The sequence below is a fragment of the Ochotona curzoniae genome, unplaced genomic scaffold, assembly GCF_017591425.1.
Source record: "Ochotona curzoniae isolate NIBS_2020 unplaced genomic scaffold, NIBS_Ocur_1.0 contig_4064, whole genome shotgun sequence".
Classification (NCBI taxonomy): Eukaryota; Metazoa; Chordata; class Mammalia; order Lagomorpha; family Ochotonidae; genus Ochotona; species Ochotona curzoniae.
The window spans coordinates 4,581,311-4,607,561 of record NW_024466107.1 but is presented as its reverse complement, the minus strand read 5'-3'; the positions used below and the strand labels follow the sequence as shown (position 1 = coordinate 4,607,561).

General features: G+C 45.5%; 1 protein-coding gene across 2 annotated transcripts in view; it reads right to left on the bottom strand.

Annotated features, from left to right (window-relative positions):
* GMDS (GDP-mannose 4,6-dehydratase) overlaps positions 1–26,251 on the bottom strand; it is a 550,131-nt gene that overhangs the window by 257,176 nt on the left and 266,704 nt on the right. For both annotated transcript variants that reach the window (XM_040984105.1, XM_040984104.1), the window contains exon 7: positions 18,826–18,953. In XM_040984105.1, coding sequence (XP_040840039.1) covers positions 18,826–18,953 — 128 coding nt within the window. The remainder of the gene's footprint in view (positions 1–18,825; positions 18,954–26,251) is intronic.

The window sequence follows — 26,251 nt, the reverse complement described above, 5'->3', positions numbered from 1 at the left end:
GAGCAGAAAGCCTCCAGTCAGGAGTCCCGGTCTGCCAAGGACTCAAGCTGATGCGAGAGGCCGTCGGATCCTAGGGCCTCTGAGCAGCTGCATCTCCCTCCTGAGCACAACCAGGCTTGAGATCTGGAGCAAAACAGGATGCTACATTGCCAACAGCACAACGACACGGGATCCACCAGCAACCTGAGCCTGACAGTCACATCAGTCCTGTTGCATGCAATCTGTTTGCATTGCTGCCACTTGAAATACAAGGAGAATACCATACATTATGGGGAAGTTCCTTTGAAGCAGACATGCTGGCTTCTGCGACCAGACTCCGGCTGTCTTCACAATCCAGGACAAACGTCACGGAAAGGGCCAACGAAATTGTTGTCTGTGGTGCAGCTGACTCCCAGAGGGGGTCGCGGCGCTCACCTGAGGTTTTCCAGAATTCTACCTGAATGATGAGCCTTAATGGACAGAGCTGCCAAGACTGTCCAGCTACATCAAGACCCACCAGCACCACGAACTGTTTCTATAGGTGTTCCTGGCTCAACAATGAGATGCTTTCCTGGTTCCTTCATTTTAAAACCTCCGGATGTCTCTGCTTTGCACGAGGCTCTTGCGGGGAGAAACAGGCTGCTCTGGGAGAATGGTGAAGGGCAGACATTTGCTGTGATCCGCCTGGTAATCTGTGTTCCGGAAGAGCGGAGGTGTCCCTGTATACGCCCGGAACCTTCTGGAACATACTTCCTCTGGGTAGAGGCTGAAGTTTTCAGTTTGCAGCTGGCCACATCCCTGGGGACATCAGGGATGGGTCCCTGAGGCACCAAGTCATAGGATCACCCAGTACTTGGGCAAAACAGCACCAAGGAGCCTGGGTTTTCTCTCTCCTAGCTGCCCTGACGGCAGGCCGGAGGACTGGGTTTAGTGTGTCCAAGGCTGTGTGTGTTGGCCGAGCGCAAATCAGCACATTGGTAATCCCGTGGCCAGATGCGACTTCGTGATGCAAGCTGAAATGGGGCCATTCCAGTGCGAGCGAGCGTCCAAGTCACAGCATGTTGAAGACAGGGGACTCCCCACTGTATGCCCCAGAAAGAAAGCACGTGAAATGTCTCTACAATTCAGTGATGTTTTTACATGTTTAAATAATGTCTGTAATTTACTAAGGTAAATATAATGGTATTAAAATACATAGCACCTGTTTCTTTTATATATATAAAAGATATATATATTTTTAGTTTGGTTGCTAGAAAATTTTAAGTGACATAATATTATATGGTTTGTCTAGGTAGTGTGAATTATATGTCTGTTGGGCACTGTTTGCTGTAGCACCTCTGCTCCTGGTACGTAAACAGAAATATTAGCTTAAACTAGCTTAGAGTAACTGATGGAAATTGAACGGCAAAAAAGGATGATGACATTGGGGAGCGTGATGCTCTGTGTCACTCATGGACTTCACAATGCAGAAACTCCACACCATGCTACACGTCACAGGCCACTGCTTGCTGTTGGCAGACATTCAAACACAAATGTCACACTAGACAGCCCAGGAAGCCCACATGGACCAAAGGCCTTTATTAAGCTGGAATTATATTCTCGGTTTATGAGTCTAAACCAGGTAGCATTCTAAGCCTTGCATTGTGAAGCTGAGAAAATGAAGATGTGGTGAGGTGCAGTGATCTGCTTGGGGCGCGGGAAGTCAAGGCACAGGGCTGGGCAGTGAGAATACAGCCAGAGGGATGCTCATGGCTTAACACAAGCCTCCGTGTGGCCGCATGGTTAGCCATCCTCGCTGGCAGTGAGACTTCACGCTGCAGACGTGGGTGCTTGGCCCCACGAGCAAGGCTGTTGCACGCCACACCTGAGCTCCTGGGCACAAGGCTTAGCTCCGGCTCCCCTCCCCCTACTTGATGGCAACACAGCAGTAGCAATGGCTCCAGTAAATGCCACCTGACTGGAGGACCGGACTGCTCCCAGCTCCTGGCTCCACTCTGACCCAAGTCAGGTCATTTTAGGCATTTAGGGGGTGAATAAAAGCAGGAGGAAAGCCTGTCTGTCTTCAATAACAGAATTTTTAAAAATTTATATGTTCCACATAGAGGTAAATTCCATAAACATGTGTATCTGTAAAATTTGTGCCTAGCAAAACAAATGATGAAAAATATATTAGAGGCTTTTCTCTTCTAAAACTGCCATAAAAAAAAAAAAACAACTGGTATTGTGCTTTAAAAAAATTTTCTGGAAACTGAAGGGTAATTGATCAATTGAATTAGGCACGAAAAAGTTCCCTCCACCCAGCATTGCCTCGAATCATTGCTGGACGTTGGTGGCTGCTACAGGGGACAGTCTGGCTTCTTGTTGTGCTCCCCCTCCCCGGGACTGAAGCAGCACTTGCCCGGTGGTCTGATGCATTCCCAGCCTAGGCTCTGCACTCGGGGACACACCGTGGGTCCAGCACATTTCTAATGCAAAGGAAACAGCAAGGCACACTGTGCATTTGATGTGGGTAACAGACACGGCCATCCAAGAGCAATGCTTCTGAAAGCAATAAGCTTTCCCTCCACACTGAGAGCCGTAACCAGAGCTGCGGAAAATGTCTCCAGGGACATGCTAATGTCTCCCAAAGAAGCCCGTCAGAAAGTTCAGCTGTTCTATCTTTGGACCATTAATACTGGATGTTGAGTCAGGCTACATCCCAAAACACCTACAACTGAAAAGTAATTCTTCTCAAATGAAAACTGGCATATTAAGTGTACCCTCTGGGTTTAGGGAATGTTTCCCATCCCAGAATAAATTTTTAAACACAAAGAGACTGTTAGAAATGGCTGCTTTGCTGATAACCATGCTTTATTCAGTAATCTGTCAAGTGGGGTGGGGTGGGGGGCTGGACAGAAAAAATAGATCTTTATATTTTAATTTCCTTGTGCCTGTTCTTTCCCCCATTAAAAAAAAACCCATGGAATTTGTCAAAAGAACGAAATCACATGAGCATGATATGCCTTCCCTGTTGTGCTGGCTCCCTTTCAAGGGGAAAGAATTACAGCAGAGAGGATGTTGCCACACGCATATAATAATGGCATTAACCATGCTGACTAGCAACATAAATTGAACCATTAAAGGATTTAAATGTTCCTCATTAACTTTTATTAGCCTCATTTTTTTAAAAAACATTTTTTCCTTCCTCTTAAAATTAAAAATGAGCATTCCCTTCGACTTTTGCACACCTTCAAGAGGCATTCAGACTAAGGAACCTACAAGGGACCGCAGACCGAAGGCTCCAGGGCAGCGAACACCTCAGATCATGGAGTCTGTTGGTGAGGAGTTTCAGCCAAAGTCTCAACATCCTTCATACAGAAAGCAAGTGTAAGGTTACCTTTTCCAAACTTAGCAAGCTTCAGGGAGAAATAAAACTTCACAGGCCTTCAGCTGAGGGCTTATCATTCCTGAGCAAATCAAAAGGCTGAGAAGGGACCCCAACTTTCTAGAATTCTTCCCATGTGACAGGCACCAGATCAAGCACTTTACAATTATTATATCATGCGGTAAAATCTGAAAGTTTTAAACCCAACAGTTGCAAAACAGTCTCATGCAAATGCAAAATGTAGTACTTACTGGCTGATGATACTCTACAACAAACAAGCAAACAAGCAAATAAAAAACAAAAAATCAAAATTCATGAAAAAGATCATGGAAGAGGTACATTATACAAAAAAAACAAAAAAGCCTGGCTTTCAAATACTTAATTTGCATCAAAATGGGCATTTTTTCCCCTGTTTTTCCATGAACTGTTTGAACTCTCAAAATATGGGATGTTTCTTTCTCTCTACTTCGGATTTCTCAGCTATTTATGGACAGACTAAAGGGGATGGAGGAGACAGGGAGAAACACAGCCAGGTATACCAACAAAATTCTTCTGATGCTTGTTTATAACACCAAAGATGTTGCGTTAAAATGCAGGATTTCCTAAAAGGCCAAAGGGGCTGACACCATGGCACAGCCTGTTAAACCACCAGATTCCCACATGTGCTCTGGATCGAATCCTAGCTGCCACACTTCCCATCCAGCTCCAGCTGGGAAACACCATGGAGGATGGCCCAAGTGTTTGGGCCCCTGCATCCATGTGGGAGACCCAGAAGAAGCTTCTGGCTTTTGCCTTCCCACTGGCCCAGCTCCGGTATTGTGGCCATTGGGGCAGTGACCGAGTAGATGGGATTTCTCTCTTTTTCTCTGCAACTCTGTCTCTCAAATAACAACTAAATAAAACTTTTTTTTTTTTTTAAAGCAAAGTTAGATGCATGGCGGATGAGAAATTTTTCAAAACCTGTGGAGTGCCATAACATAAAAACACATAATGTTAATCTTGCATACACACCTGGGGGAAATATTCTGCAACAGCAGACCCTCTGCCAGCTCCGAAATCCTAAACCAGCACCAAAAATCTCCTTTGAATTTTAGCCTACCTCCGTCACACGAAATACCAATTAAGTACAGACTTCCTTGACGGTACAACTTGCTCACAGTTGTTACGATTTTTGCTAACTTGATCCATTTACTGCTGCCTTCTAACTCTTCAGCAAAACCAGCAGCTGGTAAGCATGAACTAACTTGGTCCCCAGGGACCTCAGGCTGCCGCCACAGCAATCTGGTAGCTCACTATCTAACAGTCATTTTGGAAGCAAGTTCTCTTCCTCCATGAACAGCAGGGTGTAATTCTTTTTAAAGACCTATATTCCAGCTACAGGGGGAAAAAAAGTTACACTTGGTCAAAGATGACAGTAATATGCATTTTTCCACCTATATTTTAAGTTTTCCATCATTCCAGTTGAATTCTAAGACCACCAGTGCAAGGCGCTCAGAAAGCCGCAGGGGTGGCCTTGCTAGAATAGAATACACACGGGGTTGCTGCGGACCAGGGAGGAAGCCAGATGGTTCTGCTGAAGAAAGCACTTTCCCCTCCTTCATAAAACCAAAAAAAGTACTACCAGGTCACATACAGGAATGCAGCTATGGTAACAAAGAAAGCTAACAGGGACAGCCATGCAAATTAAGACATGCCTCTAAGTGCATCCTGGTCCCCAGGACATTGGTATGGATGTGGGGCAAAGAAGTGAAAGTCAGAGCGGATCTATTTCCTCCACGGGATGGTCTGCTGGCTGGAGCAAAGCTACTAGGCTCCTTCAGGCACTACTAGCAGAACAGGGACGCCAATAGCACGATTTGCATTACAAGAAACATCTGTGAGCTATCATAAAAAAAATGTTTTTAAGTGAACTTTTGAGTAGGGAGTCTGCAGTAACCACAGTCCATATAATCTGGCTTCTTGGGCATCCGGCTCAACACACCGCTTGAAGTCCACGTGCGGGACAGCACCTGACACAGCAGGCTGAGCTGTTTCCGGAGTGAGAACCCAGGCCCTGGCTCGCCTTAAAGGGCAGCAGCCTGCCTCCCATAGCGATCCTTCCAGAAGAATCCCTGAACACAGGTGACAGGCTCTGCTGAGTTGGAGCAGGCCGCAGAGCAGTTCCCGGGTCCTGTCACCTGAAGTCACTACAGTGGAAAGGCTGCGAGGGAACATCGTATATTCTCATGTCAGTTCATAAGGGACACACTGCTTTGTCCGTGAGACTTAGCATTGACAAAGCCACTCCAACCTTGACTGCTATCAGTCAAGGAGTCTCATCTGGTCTGGGATACTTTCACCAACACGTCCTCGTCTGGTGAATACCCATGCGCTGAGCACCTAACATGTGACATGGGGTTAGCAAGGTCAGACGTGGTGCAGGTCAGCCAGGGGACTCTGGCAGAAGCCCGCGGGGACGTAAGTGAAGGCTGCTAGGACAAGGCCAGCTCCTTAGTGGAGTGTCTGGAGGAGGAGGGTTCCAAGAGGTTATTCACTGAGCATGAGCCTCCTGGGAGGCCATTCAGAACTCAGCCCTGCAGAAAGACATAGCTCTAACAAGAAAGGAACAAGGGCCGGGCTAGCCAGAGCCCCTGGCGGCCAGCAGCCCGAGAGGGTGAGGCAGCAGCAGAGAGCTCCAGCAGGGCAGACCTACTCTAGAGCATGGCTAAGGGCCGGCCTGCCGCCTCCCAACACTAGCCTTCATTCTATGGCTGAGATTCCCAGGGTCTGCCAGGTGGGAGGCACATGGCAGGTGGGGCGGGCACTGAGCACGGCTCTCTATAACCAGAACACACAGGAGAGCTCGGGCAAACTCGGCTCGCATCCTGCCAGGCCTGGATTTTTGCTCCTGGGTTTTTCTGCTGGATGGGGCCCACATCTGTGTTGTGAGGCTGTTGTGGAGGCAGGCCTGGGAAAGGGTCAGGGAGTTTGACACTCCATCAGCATTCTGTAAAGTCTTACATTTGAAAATACAGGCTAAGTGGGTAATTTGCCTCACACTGCTTCAGATTCATAAAAGGCTTTTCCTTGGAAGCAACAACTGCCTGTTCAACTGGGGAGGGGCGGCCCTGGGTGGCAAAGAGCTTACTCAGGGCCTCTCCCCCACCCCACCTCCCTGACCAATTCCTGCAGCCATCCTGCTATTGCAAAAACTGTCCTGTCATGCTTCTTGCAGGGCTTGAAGATCACTGTTCCTTTCAGGTGGCTAGCTCTTCGTTCTCAGATTGCTCTCCCCCACCACATGGAAAACACAGCTGCAGGAAGCAGAGAGGTAGGAGCAGTCCACAGTGGTGCCTGTCCACGCAGGGACCACGCTGACTGAGCACACTGGAAGGGGGCAGACTGTCTGCAGCCCCTGTGCTCTCAGGGGCCCCCTGTCCTGGCCACGCTCTGGACGCTGCTAGCAAGTGGCAGATGTTCCGCCACCTGGGAGGAAGCCGACTGGACAAGGCACAGGGAGGCTGGCTAGTTGGGGAAGGAAAGGGGGAAGGGAAGTTGGTCAGGGTACGGTGAGTTAGTGAACACCTTACAGAATGCTAAGCTCAGCCAACAGAGCTTCTGTAAGCACCACTACTACCATCCCCGAGCCTTCTACCATGCATAATTAAGTCAGCAAACCTGTAATTCATTAGGGATAATTTTAATAGATGACTCATTTGGCCCGGCCAGTCAATGATGCTTTAGCTTCCCAAAGACCCTAGCAGATAGTTAACGAAGCTCCCAGCCACCATGACCAGAGGCAATGGAATGTGAACACCTCTGCCACTTCTTCAGACTTCAGACTCAAGTGCTTTTGAAGATAAGGATCAAGTGAGATGATTTCTATTAAACTTGTACTTCCTGCATAGAGTGGCGATCTTCAAATGTTACGACCATGGCGACCATGACACCATCATGCACTGTGGAGGATGTCTCCTACTCGGAATCTAAACCCTGGACTCTGGCCCTTCCAATGCTTTACAGCTTCCTTCTCACACTGCATGAGTAGAGACGGTTAGAAGGCCAAAAACAAAAACACTAATCCACCTGCATTTCCTACTGAGAGGTACATGTTTGTTAAACCGTCAACATTAGAAGTCAGGCTTCAAAGATCTCACCAGAACGGCCCATTTTGTTAACCGTGAGCCCAGGAGCACACGTGGCGCACATGTGGCACACATGTGGCAGTCAGGGACTGCCGGAAGGGGCGGGGCAGCAGCTGAGGAGCTGTCTTGCAATGCCAGCCTTTCCCTTCGAGGACCACAGGCAGGGATGCCCGCTTTCTGAACCACAGTCAGTTTTCAGGTGAGAATCAGATCCAAATGGGCAAGTAAGACAAAGTATCACACAAATATACCATGACCGGCTGGGGTTTAATACAGGCTTTGTAGTTTGATTTTTTTTTTTTTAATTGGAAAGTCAGATACAAAGAGAAGAGGACAGACACAGAGGAAGATCTTCCTTCTGCTGATTCACTCCCCAGGTGGCTGCAACAGCCAGAGCTAAGCTGATCTGAAGCCGTAAGCCTGGAGTCTCTTCCGGGTCTCCCACATGGGTGCAGGGTCCCAAGGCTTTGGGCCATCCTCGACTGTTCTCCCATGCCACAGGGAGGGAGCTGGGAGTGAAGCAGAACATCTGGGACACAAAGTGGCACCCACATGGGATCCTGGTGATTTCATGGCAAGGGCTTTAGCCACTAGGCTACTGTGCCAGGCTCTCTAGTTTGCTTTTGAACTTGGAATTTAAGATACACTGAAAATCAGCTGGTAAAAAACATGAAACCTTGCAGTCCTTGTGTTCCTGATTCTCCCCTTTTTCCTGGAGAGAGGAGGAAGACGCAGTGTTCCACTTCAGATGAGTATCCGCATCTTATGGAGCTGGTGGCAGAATGGCCCACAGGGACCACAGTTGCCTTCCTGGAGTGCACCTGTCCCTCCAGCTGAGGAGGCCACATTGTTGCTCTGGTGTTGGAGTCAAAGGCTGGAGGACAGACCTGGGACCTGGTCCCCACGCTCTGAGCATGTGCCTCGGTGCCACCAGGCAGCAAATGAAATCACAACCAGTGACCCTGAAACGGCACCGCAGAATGCTACTGCTGCTGCTTTTCCTTTTTCCTGCGCAGTCGGCATAGCATTACCAGTTGTGGTCCAATAATTCCCTACATCCATTTTTGCACAAAATTTCAGTGTATCAAAGGACAGAATCCCATTGTTAGAGAGTATGGTCTATTTATTTTTGTAGAGGTATTTTGAGGGCAGGGGAGGGCTATTGAATAGGAAAATGGGGAGAGAAGGGATATGGGGGGAAAAAATGAAAACAGCCTGAAGGTTTTCCTTACCCAAAGAGACCGTGACAGAACTCAGGCAGTGACTAGAAGGATCTTCTAAAGATTAAGACCAAGAGAAAATTCCAAAGATCACACACTCAAAAGAGCTCTGCGCTGGAGCTGTTGTTGATGTCCTCAGATACATCCAGGACTCCTAGCTTTCTAAACTAATGCTACTTTTGTGACTTTAGAATAGCTTGTAGATCAGGGCCACTGGATCTTTCTTTCTGTCCACCTGTTCAGAAACCACTCTAGTGAAAAACAGGAGTAAACACAAACCATGAGGTCCCAAGACAACTGGGAAACTGGCCTTCTCAGATCACAAGGTCATGCCTCAGCTCCCTGTACCATCCATCCCTGTCCAGAAGCAGACACACTTGAAGACATTTTGCTGGAATCATAGAGACTCCATCACAACCCAAGCTGATGTGGGGAGAGCACATTTCGGGGAAATGACTAGGAGTAGGTAAAAAAAACCTATCTTCCCATGGGAATAAAACACATTTCATACAAATACGTTTCATTTCGTCAGAAAAGCTGGGGCAGGGAGAGTTTGCCCAGGTATTCACTGGATGTCTGCCACGTGTCAGTTCCCAGACTGCAGAGTAAAGGGAATGAGACCCAGACTTGCCATCAGAGCTAACCAACAAGGAGCTAACCAACAAGATCCTGGTCTAGGGTCTTCATCTGAAGTCATCCTCAGAGCTTCCCACCTTGGAGGCTGTACTTAATGTAATGCACAGTGATGTGTCTAAACCCAGGCACTCTCCACCTAACAACAGAGAGGAAGCCCACATGATCCAAATAGTTTACCTCACTCCGAGAAGTACTTAGGGAATCCATAAGAAGTAATTTCATCTCTTGCTTTGACAACTTTACTAATAATTTCCATATGAGGCTTCAACCAGCAATACAAAGACAATTCCTCAAAGGATTTTTCAATTTTGTGTTTTGATAATCTTGCTTCTATAAAATTGAACTTGTGGATTAACTGGGTTTAGCAGTAGCTTAATCCTTTTTCCTTTTCTAAAGTAAAAAGAGGATCTTTAGTTAATTACCCTTTAAACTCTTTTTCCCTTTGTGGCATATTTAGCTACTTGAATGGTTTCTGAAGCACCTTAGTAGGCTGGAAACTCTTTGGAAATTCAATCGCAGTGGCTTTTGTATATTCTGTAACTGCCAAGAAGGCAGCGTAGGAGGTCTTGGAGCGAAGTCACCTTCCAGTGAGGGTCTCAAACATCCTATTCCTGCATCACAGTTTTTGGTTTCCTGCGACATCTATTCCACATCATCTGATCTGGCCATCACTGCTGGAGCCATGAGACAATGGGGGAGGGGCGGGGCAGATCCTCCCAACATTAACGTCAAGACAGAACTGGCTATGGGAAGCCACCAAGTCAACAGGTAGGAAAAAAACAACAACAAAGAATAGACTTTTGTAAAAACACAATTAACAGAACACTCACAGAGGAGCACACATCTTTCCCTTTGGCTAAGACCAAGGAGCAAGAAACCTCTTTTGTTGCTTCATCACTAGGATTCCTGCGCAGAAAACAAAGAGATGTTTCTGGCGTGTAATAGATGGAAGACAGAAGGATAGACTTATGGAGTTTGTAGATATGGAGCAGGAGAAAGTAAGTCTGCTTTGATTGCAAAAACGTTCTAGGCCTGATACGATGGCTCAGTGGCAAAAGCCCTCGCCTTGTAGGCGCTGGGATCCCCCAGAGTGCTGGTTTGTGTCCCAGCTGCTCCATTTCCCATCCAGCTTGTCGCCTGGCAAAGCAGTGAAGGATGGCTCAAAGCCTTGGGACCCTGCATCCATGTGGGAGTCCTGGAAGAAGCTTCTGGCTCCTGGTTTTGGATCAGCTCAGCTCTGGCTGTTGTGGCTACCAGGGGAGTGAACCAGCAGTTGGGGGATCTTTGTGTCTGTCTCTGATCCTTCCTGTAAATCTGCCTTTCCAATAAAAATATTAATAAACCCTTAAAAAAAATCTTTCTGTCTGTTCCAGAGTACTTCTGTTTGAGGATGAAGCATGGAGCATACACCATCTGTAGGCAAAAACCACCAGTACATTTAGGTGATGTCATATTTTACAAGGCAATTATAGCTATATCACATGAATAGTCCTGTTATTAAAATTAAACAGTCAGTTTTTATTTGTGGGTGGAAGCCAACATGAAGTGAGAGACACCACTAAAGAGGGGCTGGCTGAGGAGTAGGGTGGGAGAGAGAGAGAGTAGGATTGTGCTCAGAGAGGAAGAGCCAGAGCCACCTGAGGGGGCAGGCCAGCTGGCAGGAAGCAGAAAGCCCAAGCGAGCTCCGGAGTTCAGGGCAGCGAGAAGCCAGCTCAGTAAGGAGCTGAGCAGGGAAATCATCCTCTCAACCATGTTTTTCTCGAGTTGTCTATTCCTTTGTCAGGTAGAATGATCCCTTCACGAACCACAATGCTATGACGACACCAGGCCTAAGCGGGAGTGGTTGACGGGTGGAGCAGAAGCTTCTATTTTAATATGGTTAATTGCTACCTATTAGGACTAAATGGCATCTACGCAATTTCACAATGCAGGTCCATGGGCTGTATGCCTACAGGGCAGGCAACTCAATTTCATATGCATTTTCAACCTCTGTACATACACACACACACACACACACACACACACACACACACACACACACACAGGTTTGGCAAGAAATGTTTTTCTTCTCCTGTGCCAAATTTTCTGTTTAAAATTAAAATAAAATGCTCCTCATTTCCTAAATCATCTGTGGATGAACGACAATAAATACTTTATTCTAGAAGTTTGGATAACTTGGGTGAGTGTCATCAGGACAATTATTGCACAGCCACTCAGCCATTCAAAGGCATGGCCAGATGAAACAGCCAGCTACAGATTTCTGCCTTTTCCTTGGTTTATTTTCAACAGTACACTGAAAAGTTCAAAATTTCCTACAAGTGATATGAAGCACAAACACAGCGGGCAGCACATGCAAGAAGAGGGGATGTGCCCACTTGAATCTGTGACTCAGCTGGCCCTTTAAGCATCCACAGTGTGCATCCACAGGTGCAACCAGCTGAGACCAAAAGGAATCGGGAGACAAAACTGGGTTGCTAGCAAACACGTAGAGACTTCCTTTCTTGTCCTTATTCCTTACAAAAAACATCAAGTAACAACCAGGTACATGGAGATGATCCAGACAAGACAAGCAGATAGTGGAGGTTCCATGCAAATACTGGGCCATAGAATAGAAGAGATTTGAGCATCCGTGAGTTTTGGAATCTGCGAGACAGGACTCTAGAACCAACTCCCCATGGAGACAGGGGATGAATGCGAACTGTTCTCTACAGCCAGCTCAAGGAATTTGCGTTTTCTTTCACTCTCAGAACAGGCAAAGGTCTCCTAGTTTAAACATACAAGGTTCCAGGGCCCGGCGCTGTGGCACAAGTGGTTAAGGTCCTCGCTTTGCACGCCCGGGATCCCATATGGGCGCCGGTTCTAATCCCGGCAGCCCCGCTTCCCATCCAGCTCCCTGCCTGTGGCCCGGGAAAGCAGCCGAGGACGGCCCAAAGCTTTGGGACCCTGCACCCGCGTGGGAGACCCGGAAGAGTCTCCTGGCTTCGGATTGGCATAGTATTGGCCATTGCAGTCACTTGGGGAGTGAATCATCGGATGGAAGATCTTCCTCTCTGTATATCTGCCTTTCCAATAAAAAAATAATAAAAATAAATCTTTTAAAAAAAAACATACAAGGTTCCAAATATGTTGGAAATCTGCACAACCCTTTGTCTTTTTTCCTACATGTGCGGCAGTTATCTTCCATACCCTTTCCTTTAGTCCTCACGTTGCCCTGTTGAGATGCTTGGTTTGCTGATTCTCCAGAATCCACCACATTCTTTAAGCTCAGATACAGGAAGGACTACTGGGGAGTAATTGGCCAACACTGTATTAAATAACCCTCAGAAGGCTAGGAGATTTCTCCCTCCAATTAAAAATAATAGTCACTGCTTCACTAGTCAATACAAAAAGCCTCAATAAAGCTATCGGTGAGAGCTGCACGGGGGCTGACTGAGCAGGCCACTGCCATGTCCTCTTCCCAAGAACAGCCTAGGCTTCCAAGTCAGTACTTAGGGTGAGGTCCCCTCCTCCAGCCCAGAGGGAGTCAAAATCCTGTTAGTGACCTTATTTCCCTGTCAGTTGACAGGGATCCTTTTAGAACAGGTTCTCCTTGTAAATATCTCTGGGGGGATCCTGGAGCAATTTTCAGAACTCTTCCCATGCAGACAAAAATGACGCTGGCAAGACAGGGGCTCTCAGCAGAGTCCTCCTCCTGCTGACCCGAGGTCATTTTATGACGTAAAACACAGCCTCACTGTTTCTTAAGGGTAGGAGAGACTTCCTAAACAATGGATTTGGGCACCATCAAAATCCAAATAAATGAAACACAAAAAGATACTGCTCCTTTGTACATGAAAACACACATGGATTTGAATACATTACCACAGAAAGCCCCTGGCTCTGTCCTTCACTGCACTGTCTTACTAACCTTTCAAGACTATGACATGATCCTGTAGAGGAAGTCCTCGGAAAAGCTCTGGCATAGGAAAAGTGCCTACCATTCAGTGACTGTTCTAACTGATAATAATAACATTACTGTTACTTGATTGGTAATCCCTGCCCAAAACGGTTGGGGAAAATAAGGTGTTAAATTCCAATGAACATCAAAGCCTGCTCATTACACCGGGACAGCCCAAGATTGCCAGTGAACCAGAAGAAAACTCCAGGAGCACTGCGGGGTCCGCCCTGGGCAGGAAAACCTTCTACCGCGTTAGAAACGGCTTGTGTTGAGTCCTCCAAAGAGCAGGGACTTAGGTGTCTTGATTACCTGTGTATCCCTAAAGCAAGGATTTTCTCAAGAGTGGTAAAAGCTTAAAGATGCATCTGATAGGCCTGGGACAGTGGCCTAGCAACTAAAGTCCTCACCTTGCACGCACCAGGATCCCATATGGGTGCCGGTTCTAATCCCGGCAGCTCCACTTGCCATCCACCTCCCTGGTTGTGGCCAGGGAGACAGTAGAAAATGGCCCAAAGTGTTGGGACCCTGCACCCATGTGGGAGACCCGGAAAGAAGTTCTTGGCTCCTGGCTTCCAATCGGCGCAGCAGTGGCCGTTGTGGTTACTTGGGGAGTGAATTACTGAACGGAATATCTTCCTCTGTCTCTCCTCTTCTCTGTATATCTGACTTTGCGATTAAAAAATGAATAAATCTTAAAAAAAAAAAAGATGCATCTGATGCAGCCCTTGGCAATGAGCCCAACTCAGCATTTTCTAGCTACAATGATGTTCTAGACATGTTCCCTAAATTAGGATCATAGTGGTGCCTTGTTAGCCCAGATGTTACGTAAGTTTTATTCAAGCATGCTTTTCCTGACCCTATACAACTTGATACTAGCTCTTTTCATCCAAAGGATTCCAAAGCCAAATAAGTTTGGGAAATCTTGCATCAATCTTGGTCATCATTCATACATGATAAGTTCATCACAAATTGTGGGAAATCAGTCCTCTGATTAAGAAATATGCTTGATCTGCATTTTTCAGTCTTATTCACCTTTAGAAAAAGTATGTAAGATTGCCACTGATAGCAGGTGTTCGAAGTGAAAATACACCAAGCTCAAAATGGCGTGTGAGAAGATGGTGCGTCTCTTTTGCTGTGCTTGGCCACCAGTGATGTAAGAGGATTGTTCAAGTTGGCCTGAATGTGTGATGCATGCCCCAAGTGTGTTTTCAGGAACACCAGCAGTTACAATGCTGATAGAAGGATGTGGGTGGAAAAACAGGTTGTGAAGGGAACAGTCACTATGGAAAAGCAGTCTCCAGAAATAGGCAAATAGATCAACCATGTGACCCAGCCATTCCACTCTTAGGAATTTACACAAAGGAAAAGAAATCAACATACAAAAGTGTATTTGTACTCTCATGTACATATCATCTCAACGCACAATAACTAAAGTAGAAAATCAATTCAGATTTCCATCCACTAACTAGATAAAAAAAGATGGTATATATACACAATGAAATACTACTTAGCCATAAAAAGAATGAAATTTCTGTCTTTTGCAATAAAGTGGATATTATTAGAGAACATCATGTTCAGTGAAATAACACAGTCCCCAAAAGACAAATTATGTTTCCTCTGATATATTATGGTTGATAAAAGATACAAAAACAAACAAACAAGTGTAGGGGGCCGGCATTGTGCAATAGGGGCTTAAGTTTCCACCTACGGTGCCAGCATCCCATGTGGGTACCAATTCAAATTCCAGTTGTTCCACTTATATTCCAGGTCCCTATTTATGACCTGGGAAAGCAGTGGAGGATGACCCGAGTCCTTGGGCCCATGTGCCCATGTGCAACACCCAGAATAAGCCCCTGGCTCCTGGCTTTGGATCAGCTCAGCTCTGGCCACTACGGCCATTTGAGGAATAGACCAGCAGATTATAGATTTCTCTTTCTCTCTCTGTTGTTCCCTCTTTACATACATCTTTCAAATAAAAATTAAAAATATAACTTTTTAAAAAGAAATTTGGAATATTGCCTAAAAAGATACATATAATAATAATAAAACAGACATCCTGTGATTTTTATATTTTATACTGCTTGTCTATATTCCTGTGGAGTAGTGGTCTTTCTATTTGTTGAACATTATCGTTAGTGGTGCATTAAGCCTATGATTACAAAGGACATTCTTATTGTTATGGCAAAATTTTTTTTAAAATTAGAGACAAAAATTAAAGAAAAAAAGGAGAGACTAAAGAAGGGAGAGAAATACATCTCCTGGAATTATATCTTTGAAACACGCATCTGCTCTCTTTACATCACCAAAATGAAAAAGCACTTAGGTAAAACTATTTTACAAGTTTGAATTACTTTCTAAATTCAACCAATAAGAAACTGAAATTTTTGCTACCTTGTCTTTCCATAAATTAAATATTAACAACTGTGAGTCATTATACAAGGGTAATGACATAAGCAGAAATTTATTTTTCTTTAACTTGCAATAATACTTTTAGATGTTAACTGCAGAATCTGGTGCTGGATATGTGGGTAGCAGTTCAGGGTAAAATTTGTTCAATACTTCCATGTTGAACAAAACATTGGAAACTACCTATAGCTTACTGATTCTGAAATACAATATAACTTAATATATAGCTATTCTATATGTTCTTCGTTTCAGGTTAAAATACCTCTTATCTGTTTACATTTTAAATCATTTGGATCTGGAGGACAAAACTACAGGTTAATGAACTGCAATCAGCCAACAGGAAATGACCTTGTGCAGACTGCCGAAAGCTGTTTACAAGGCAAAGGCACCTCTAATCCTACCTGGACAGTGCATTACTTCTGATTGTTTACAAGCTGTTATGTCCTTCTGACAATGGGTCAACCGAGATAGGACAATCCCACAGAGGCTAAGGAGCAATCCCAGGGCTCCCTGCGTCTCCTAGCACGAGGCGTAATGGCCTGCTATTCTTCACCAGGGGAATTCAACTACAAGTAAAAGAAGTACAAGTCATTTATTTAATCAAAAGATATGTCAATGGGGCCGGGCGCAGTAGCCTCATAGCTAGCATCCTTGTCTTGCATTCCCGGGATCCCATATGGGGGCCAGTTCGTATCCTGAATGCTCCACTTCACTTCCAGCTCTCTGCTTGTGGTCAGGGAAGGCAGTCGAAAATGGCCCGAAGCCTTGGGACCCTGCCCTCTTGTAGGAGACCCGGAAGAAGCTCCTGGCTCCTGGCTTCGGTTTGCCTCAGCTCTGGCTGTTGCTGGCTCTTGGGGAGTGAATTAGCAGATGAAAGACCTTTCTTTCTGTAGCTCCTTCTCTCTCTGTAATTCTGACTTTCCAATGAAAACAGATAAATCTTACAAAAAAGCTATATCAATGTTTTAGGGCATAAAGGAGAGGGATTTCACAATCACGTTTCATAACTGAGACATGATTACGAGTTGTGTCAGCTGCACTTGCCAACACTGCACTGTGAAGCTGATTACGGGGTCATGATGCACACATCCGTTAGACAAAGTCTCTCTTTTTTCCATTTTCATGACTGTTGATTTAATTTTGGCAAAAGGTTACTATAAATTACAACTCTCTGAAGGAATTTCACTCGATAGAGCTGCAAGGAATGGCAACGCTCCTTCAAGTAGAGAATAGCAAAGTCATGACTTTTCACTTCATAATGGGACCTTTTTAGAAAGCAAGAAATTCAGATTTCTTTCAGAACACATAAATGAGAACTATAAAATATTTCTTACATCAATCAATAATAGATGTTGCCATTAGAACCCCAGGAGGATCCTGAGCCCACAAAGCCACTGGTATCGCAGGACAAATCAAACGCAGACGTCAAGGAGAACGGATTCAGTCCGTGTGTGCAGCTCCTTCCCCACGGACTCCGACAATCCCACACCTCTGTGAAAAGGCAGCGTAGCTCACTCTTGTGTGGTATTTTGGCTCCTGGGCATGCTGTACTGACATCCTCTTGTCAAGGAACAGTGAAAACGATTTCATTTGGGACAACCTTTTGAAATGCTTGAGCCAAAATATTTTCCTTTCATATGAATACAAATACAGGCCCTGTGTGCCAAGATCTGGGCGGTACCCGCAGCAGGGCAGGCCTGGCGTCTGGGGAGGGCGATGCCAGCAGGGCCCTTCTTCCAGATCCACTAGCTCACAAAAGCCTTTCTCACTACTTCTGTGCTGATTTCACAGTCCCATTCATTTGGGTTGGATTTTTGAATTTATTTTTTAAGTGTCATTCCCACCCCATTCCCCAATGCAAAGTGAACATGTGTTGGTTTCAAATACCATAAAAAATACAGGAAGGATAAAGAAGAAAATCATCAAATCCAGAAGCAAGCACACGCAGCACTAGGATATATTTCTCCCACAGAATCTGATTTTTGAGCTCCAACAAAAGCTTCTTTATTACCCAAGTACATATACACCACTAAAGTAAGGCAGCCTGAAATTGAGTCTATTTGAAGATGAGTTTTGATAAAGATACCAGCGTTTGCTGCATAGCTCCAAGCATATACATGTGATACAATGTTCACAACATTATCCTTGTTAGGCACCAAGCACACACAGTCTTGACTGCTACAAGCAAAAACGGACATCACAAAACCTCACCTCTCTCTGCCTTGGCAAGTGACCTACGTGTTCACTCTTTTATAAATGTTCAATTTTCTTTCTGAGCTTCATCAGTGAACAAGGCAGCTGGATCTGATTTCCCAGAGAGCAAAAATTCAGGAGAGAAACCGTTTCATGAGCATAAGTGGTCTGTGATTTCCTAGACGACGACAGCCAAGCCCAGGGTAACAGACACTGTCACCACCATGTCCCTTCTCAGGGTTCCAAAAAACACACGGGAGCTTTGAAAGCATCCTAAACAGGGCAACGTGATAAGCAGCAAGGTCATACTACACGCACAGTAACCCAGGACCTACCCAAACTGAACCTATGCAGGAATCAAACTCTGGGCTTCCTGTCAGCTGCAGCCATTGTTTCCCACGGCATTGCTAGTAACTTCATTAGCCGGGTGTGTGCTGGGTTCCTGTAAGGAGTACAGAGTCTCCCAGGAACATTACCTCCTATAGAATGTAACATGATAATGCTAGTTTGAAGATCTTCAATTGTACAAGTGGAAATGCACAGATGGCATTTCTTAAAGATCTGAGAATGAATGAGTACCTCATATCCAAGATTCACCACAGTGGGTGATGAGAACATGGGGTGGGGTGGGGGGAGAAGGTGCAACAAGAGGCGACTGGGTGGGTAAGAAGCTCCCGAAAGCAAACAGCATGAATGAAACATCTGTTCATTTAACTGGCACCTACCGCCCAAAGCGCTGGTCAACACTTATGTCTTCAGTAAGGAACGGAACATTTGCCAAAGGCACCCGCGTTCAAGGGCCAACCAGAGCAGCTGTGTGCGCTCCTGAATGACCGTGACTTCGGGTGAAAGGACAGGACGAGCTCGAACACACCCGTATCAGCAAAAGCTTAGGAGCCACCACCTCTACATCGGCCAGATTTCAACGGACAAAATGCTACTAACACCTTGTCCCTCAGTTCCTACCTCCACGTAGTCCTTGGCATGGCCCCAATCTCGTTTGGCATCCAGGTTTCCCAAACTGAAACATTCCAGTTGTCCAAGGTAAATTTTAGCTACTGACCGGCTAATTTTTCGAGTAACAAAATTAGCTCCTAAAAAGAGACAAAAGATGTATTATCAGGAGAGTACATTTGACATTTCACAGTTTGGCGAACCAAACCCAATCTTAGCCTCTGGGCAATTCTTTCATTCCTCACAATCCCCTTTAAAATAATAAAAGGAAAGGAAAGCAGAAAAGATCATTAACTGTCATTTAGACAAGTTAAGAAGTCCTAATTCTAAGTGTCACATCAGCTCTGCTTTCATAACAAACATTTTTCTTTGGGGGACGTCTTAACATTCCTAATTTGCTCCTTCAATATTCAAGTCAGGCATTAGGCCAAAGAAAAGCTATTGGAATGCCAGTTTTTAAACAGAAAATTCAGAAGAGTTGTATAAAAGGAAATGCCAGAAGGGAAGACAGACATCTAAGACCACCCTGATTTTTTTTTTTTTTTAGGAAGACAAACATCATACATTCCTGTTAATAAAGCTATTTTGGGTCTGTGGGGAAAGGAGGGGAAACTAACTTACTTCACAGGGCTTAACTAGTTAAAGGAAACCAACAGAAACGTCTTTGGCCGTCTTGCCCTTGACAAAACAAGCGATCCCTCTTGCTTAAGACAAAATGGGACCTGGGTCCAAGTCAAAAGGTGCTGTGTACTGTGCTCAGCGCAGTGAAGTCTTCCACCTGCTTTTCAGTGCTCTATAGAAAGAAGCTCTTGAATGCTGTCTAAATATTTTGCAATCACTACATGAAAGGCTGAAGACAGTTCTGGAATTGTTTCAGTGTCTCTCACGTATAGTGACGTAACCTTTCTACTTTTTTCTTTAAAGAAGATTTACTGTTTTATTTATCTGAAAGGCAGAGAGAAAGAGAGGGAGGAAGAGATTGAGGTATAAATGCAAAGAGAGGGTGGACGGAGGGACAAAAAGAGGAGGAGAGAAACATTTATTCTAGTCATTGGTTCACTTCGCAATGGCAGCAACAGCCAGGCTGCCAAAGCAAAGCCCAGGAGCCAGGAGCTCCACCCAAGTCTCCCGGGAGGATGGCAGGAACAACTCGGGACACCTGCTGCCATGCCATGCATTAACAGTAGGGTGGACCACAAGTGGAGTAACCCGGACTTCACATGGCAAGCCAATACAGTACACGGGGTCCCAAGAGGTAATTAACCTGTTGCAGTACAACAGCATCCACATGTGCTTCCAAAAGACGATGATAACATTTTAAAGATGCTCCTGAGAGAATTCTCGCTAAGCCCTGTAACCATGCAAGGTTCTCGGAGAACAGCTGAAGGCAAATTCTCAAGGCAGTAATGCACACGCAAACCAGTCAGCAATGCCTCCCCGCTGTCTAGGGACATGGATGTGGCCATTCATCACGGGCTAATAACCGTTTTGGTACTTCTGCAGATAAGGCAAAGAGGCGCATACTACAGTAAGGCGAGCTGTCAGCCCCAGCAGCAACCACGCTGCAAGAAGCAGACCATCTGCACGTTGGCCCTCTAAGCTCTGGCAAGAACATGGCCTACTACAACTCGAAACAGACTCATTGACATCATAAACTCAGTATACACATTACCCTCAATGCCCTATCATTAAAGCACACCTTGGGAATCCAATGTTCAATTTCCCTTTATAGGGTGAAGAAATACAGTTTCCACTTTCCACATAGAGGTTCAAAACAGAGCCTTCTCAAAACAAAGACACTTATCAGGAAAAAATTTGTCTGAATCTATGATAAGAGAGTTTCAAATTTTCTATTTTCTATAAACTCATGACAAATTTAAATTTGCAAATAAATTCAGGATTCTTGATGTATATCTTTATTTTGGTCATAGGACTCTGCTACAGCTCCCAAGTATATTCATCGCCTAATGATGCCAAATTATAGCACAAAGTACCCAACACCAAATAGTTCAGATTTTCCTGTTGACCAGTAAACTAACAGCGAGGAATGAATGGAAACAGTGATAACCAAGCATTTAGCAACAGCAAGCACTAAGCTGAACTCTGAGGATGTGTGAGTTAAACACCCCCTAGGTGGTTGAAGTAGCCCATGGAGGGGACAGGAGGAAAAGGAGGGGCACAGTTGGAGCTAGTATCCCGGAGGTGCTCACCACAGGAGCAGTCTCCACGTTGAGGGCTGGAGGCCTGTGCCGGGCTGCGAGGACACTGCAGGCAGGAGCACACGCATGGATACGGAGGGTGTGTCTTCTAACCTTCCTCCAATCCAGAACAGTGCTGGTAACCAACCGCACGAGGCTCTTCATGCAGTAACTCAGTGAATTTCCAGAGCACCCCTAAGAACTAAGGTATTTATGTGTTTACATGAAGAAGCGATGTAATCTGGTGGTTCCAAAAATGGATTCCAAGTGCAATCACAAGGCCCCAGTTCTTACAACACCAAGTTGCAGAGTGACGTTTGGATCTTGTTTGGATCCAAAATTCCCTCAGATAATCAGCCAAAATTCACTACAATTTCCGGTTCATACAATCTTGGATTTGTTTTTTAAAGATTTATTTTTATTATTTTTTCATTGGAAAGGCGGATATACAGAGAGGAGAGACAGAGAGGAAGATCTTCCGTCCGATGATTCACTCCCCAAGTGAGCACAACGGGCCGATACTATGCCGATCCGAAGCCAGGAGCCTCTTCTGGGTCTCCCACGCGGGTGCAGGGTCCCAAAGCTTTGGGCCGTCCTCGACTGCTTTCCCAGGCCACAGGCAGGGAGCTGGAAGGGAAGCAGGGCTGCCGGGATTAGAACCGGCGCCCATATGGGATCCCGGGCGTGCTAGGCGAGGACCTTTTACCACTTGCGCCACTGCGCCGGGCCCATACAATCTTGGATTTTACAGGTTATTATTTGGAACAGCTATCTTGAGACGTAACTTGCATATAAAACATGCTACCAACTTAGTCTACACTTTGAGGCCGTGCAGTCTATTAAGAATTCCATCATCATCATCCATAACGAATTTTAGAATACTTTTATCACCTCCAAAAGAAACCCTGTGTCCCAAACCCAGGCAGCATTAATAAATGTCCTGCTGCTCTGCTGGACACTTTGTATAAACACAATCACATCATATCTTGGTCGTTAATGGCTGATTTCTTTCCCGTTGCATAACATTTCAAGGTCTATCCACTTCATGGCTGAAAGCAGACACCATTCCTTTGGATGATGAAATAATATTCCATTGTACATACAGACCACACTGACTTATCCCTTCATCAGCAGACAAATGTGTAATCTTTTTTTTTTTCTTAAATTTATTTTTATTTGAAAGGCAGATTTACAGAAAGAAGGAGAGACAGAGAGCTCTTCCATCTGCTAGTTCACTCCCTGCAGGGCTGCAATGGCTGGAACTGAGCTGATCTGAAGCCAGGAGCCAGAAGCTTCATTCAGTCTCCCACATGAGTGCAGGAGCCCAAGGGTGTGAGCCATCCACTGCTGCTTTCCCAGGCCACAAGCAGGGAGCTGGAGGGGAAGTGGGGCATTCAGGACTAGAATCAATGCCCATTTGAGATGCTAGCACCTGCAGGTGGAAGATTAGCCTTTGGAGCCATCACACCAGCCCCAAAGATGCATGGGTCTTTTCCTCTGGACTACTGCAGGAAAATGCTACTACAAACATTGGTGCACAGGTGTTGACACAGACTTATGTTTTACGTTCTTTTGGGTATATAGCTAGTGGTGAACGCAATGGGTCACGTGGTAATTGCTGAACCTATGGAAGATCTGTTGCGTCTTTTCCAAGGGAGATATGCCACTTTATACTCTCACTAGCAGTGACGTGGGGTTTCTGTCCCTCCTCAACCTCCCCTACCCTCCCTGGTTATACCCTTCTGACCTCAGCCGTCCTGGTGGATACCGACTGGAATCTCATGGGACAACCAACAGCATCAAGCATCTGTGATTTCACGTGCTAGAGAGTCCTCTATGGAGAAGCATCCACCTGATCCCTTGCCCATTTTCTAACTGGGTTATTAGCCCTTATTATGGATTTGGAACAGAGTTCTTCACATACTCCGCATCCAAGTCTCTTGTCAATCATAATTTACAAGTATTTTCTCTCGTTCTGAAACTTTTTCATTTGTTCATAATTTCTTTTGAGGCACAAAAGGTCTAATTTTGTTGAAGTCCAGTTTGTCTTTGCTGTTGCATTATGCAATCTGGATGCTGTATTCAAAATAGTTTGTCTAGCCCAACATCATAAAGACCTTGTTCCTATATATATATACATATTTTAAAGAATGTTGAGAGTTGTATTCCTACAAGTGGATCTTTGATCCTCTGCAAGTTAAACTTTGTTTACAGTGTGATTAAAGAATCCAAGTTCCTTTGCACGTGGATGTGCAGCTGTCTGGTACTCGCTGAGCGTACCGCTCGCTCTCCACTGAGCTGTCTTGCTACCTAAGTCAAATAAAACACAAATGTAAGGACTTCTCATGACTCATGACTTTAAGTCCTGCACCCACTGAAAATTATTTTCATTTTATTTGAAAAGCAAAGAGGCAGGAAGAGATATTCTATCTGCTAGCGTGCTGGCTAAACAGCTGTACCGGCTGGGACAGGAGCAGGCTGACGCCAGGAGCCTGCACCTCAAACTAGGTCTCCCTACATGTGGAAGAAACACAAGTCCGTAGGCTGTCACCTGCTGCCGGCTGGGGCGTGAGCCAGGAGCTCAGCAGAAGGTGCAGGGCCAGGCATCCTGACATGGCGCACCCATCACCTCAGCCTCAGGTACCTTATGGATCCACCTGTGTTTCTTTCATGCCTGTACCACATTACCTGAATCACTAAAGCTTTATGGCAAACTTTAAAATCACAAAGTATGAGTTTTTCAACTTTTTTTTTTAACCTTGGTTCAGCTATTCTCTAACCCTTGGACGTCCATAATTACCATAAGCTTCTTGATTTTTGCAAAAACACAAAATGGAATTTTAATAGGAATCATTTTGAATTTCTAAGATTAATGTGGAGTCTATTTTTATTCCACAAGCATTAAATCTTCTCAGCCACGAACACGGGATATCGCCCCATTTATTCAGGTCTTCATAAATGTCTGTTGACCTGTTCTTCAACAGTGTCTGATAGTTCTTACAAAAATATATGCATTTGTTTTGTCCCATTTTCTCCTACCTTATTTACTTCATTTCAATTTTGGGGTTAATCTTAAACATTTTTGCAACTTTGTGTTATTCATTTTTTTAAGATTTATTTATCTTATTGGAAAGGCAGATGTACAGAGAGGAGGAGAGACAGAGAGGAAGATTTTCCATCCAATGATTCACTCCCCACTCGGCCGCAAGGGCTGGTGTTGTGCTGATCCGAAGCCAGGAGCCAGGAACTTCTTTCTGGGTCTCCCATGTGGGTGCAGGGTCCCAAAGCTTTGGGCCGTCCTCTACTGCCTTCCCAGGCCACAAGCAGGGAGCTGGATGGGAAGTGGAGCTGCCGGGATTAGAACCAGCGCTCATACGGGATCCTGGGGAGTTCAAGGCCAGGACCTTAACCATGATGCTATCACGCCGGGCCTATTAGTTCATTTTTAAGGAAAAACCTTAGGCTTTGTTGTTAAGTGAATTCCTTCTCCTTATTTTTATTCCTTACCTTCACAAGCTTGTGTTATAAGGACAGTTATATAAAAGCACAAAGGTAAGAGCTGAGACAACACCCAAATGCTCAGGTCCCAAGTGCTTAAGCCTCCATCTGCCTGCCCCTCACAGCTCACCTGCTCACCTGCCTTGGACAGCTTCCGGCACAGCTCACCTGCTGGCCCACCTCGGGCAGCTCCCACCAGCCTGCCCTGCACAGCTCACCTATATGCCCGCCTCGGGCAGCTCCCACCTGCCTGCCCGGCACAGCTCACCTGCTGGCCCACCTCAGGTAGCTCCCACCTGCCTGCCCAGCACAGCTCACCTGCTGGCCTGCCTCGGGCAGCTCCCACCTGCCTACAGGGCCATGCAGGGGGTAGCTCTCCTCACAAGAGGTGATTCCAGTGCTTGTGGACTACAGAATCCCAGTAATTGTTTTAAACTCATATGTGCTTTCTTCTTTCAAGATTTATTTATTTGGAAGGCAGAGTTCCAGAGAGAGAAACAGAGACAGGGATTCCATCTGCTGGTTCACTCCCCAAGCGCACAACAGCCAGGGCTGGGCCAGGCTGAAGCCAGGAGCCAGGAGCTTCATCCGAGTCACCCATGGACCTGTGTCATCTTCTGCTTTCTCAGGCACATTAGCAAAGAGCTATACTGGAAATGGAGCATCCAGGACTCAATACTCCCATTTGGAATGTTGGCACTGCATGTGTTAAGTTTAGCACATATACCGCAATGCTGGCCCCTGAATACACGCTTTCTCACAGTCTTAAACTCCAAGAACCTTGTTAGGGAAAGGTCTGAAAGAGTTTGGTGCACTGAAGGAAGGCTAGTTCTGTTATCTCCCATCTGGTTTTTCTTGTACAAACCACCAAATCAGTCTCCCCTGCAAACTAGCTGAATCTGCCATGCCACGTCACAGGGCATACTAACATAGGTAAAGCGATGCTACGGAAAGCAGATCACTACAATAATGTACAGAAGACCCTCATTGCCCTGTTTGGCTTTAAACCAGAAAAACTAGGAAATAGAATTATTTGTCTCTTAATTCTGTTAGGGCTATGTGACTTAGTTCTTGAAATCCTGACAGTGTGAGACTGAGAAGTGATCTAAATGAACAGACACTGCCAAAAGCAGGCAAGAGGGCTCACACACAGAACAGCAGTCCACACTTCTCAAATCACTTCAGTTCACTCCTCAGTATCAACTGATGAACCTGCAAACAGAATGTGCCCAAATAAATGTAAACTCATGAGATAATTTAGTTATGTTTCCAGTCTAAACATGAGTTCTAAGATGGATATCCTGTGAGCTCTGCTAGTACCATTAGGATGAAAAGAGCTTCTGTTCAAGGCAATTCAGCAGGCATGAAAAACAGTCACATTAGAAACATCAAGAAATGCTGGATACAATGTCATTGTCATTACCATGTCTTTAAATCCTAAGTTGGCTCTCTGAGAAACAAAAGAGAGGCAATCCTACTGTGCAAAGACAACTCCAAGCCATGGCACGATGGCTCAGTAGTTGTATCCTTACCTTGCAAGCTCTAGAACCCCTTATGGGTGCCAGCTCATGTCCCAGTTGCTCTACTTCCCATCCAGATTCCTGCTTATAGCCTGGTAAAACAGTGGAAGATAGTCTAAAGCCTTGGGATCCTGCACTTTCATAGGAGACCAGGAAGAAGCTCCTGGCTCCTGGCTCTGAATCGGCTCAACTATGGCCACTGTGGCTATTTTGGGGCAGAAA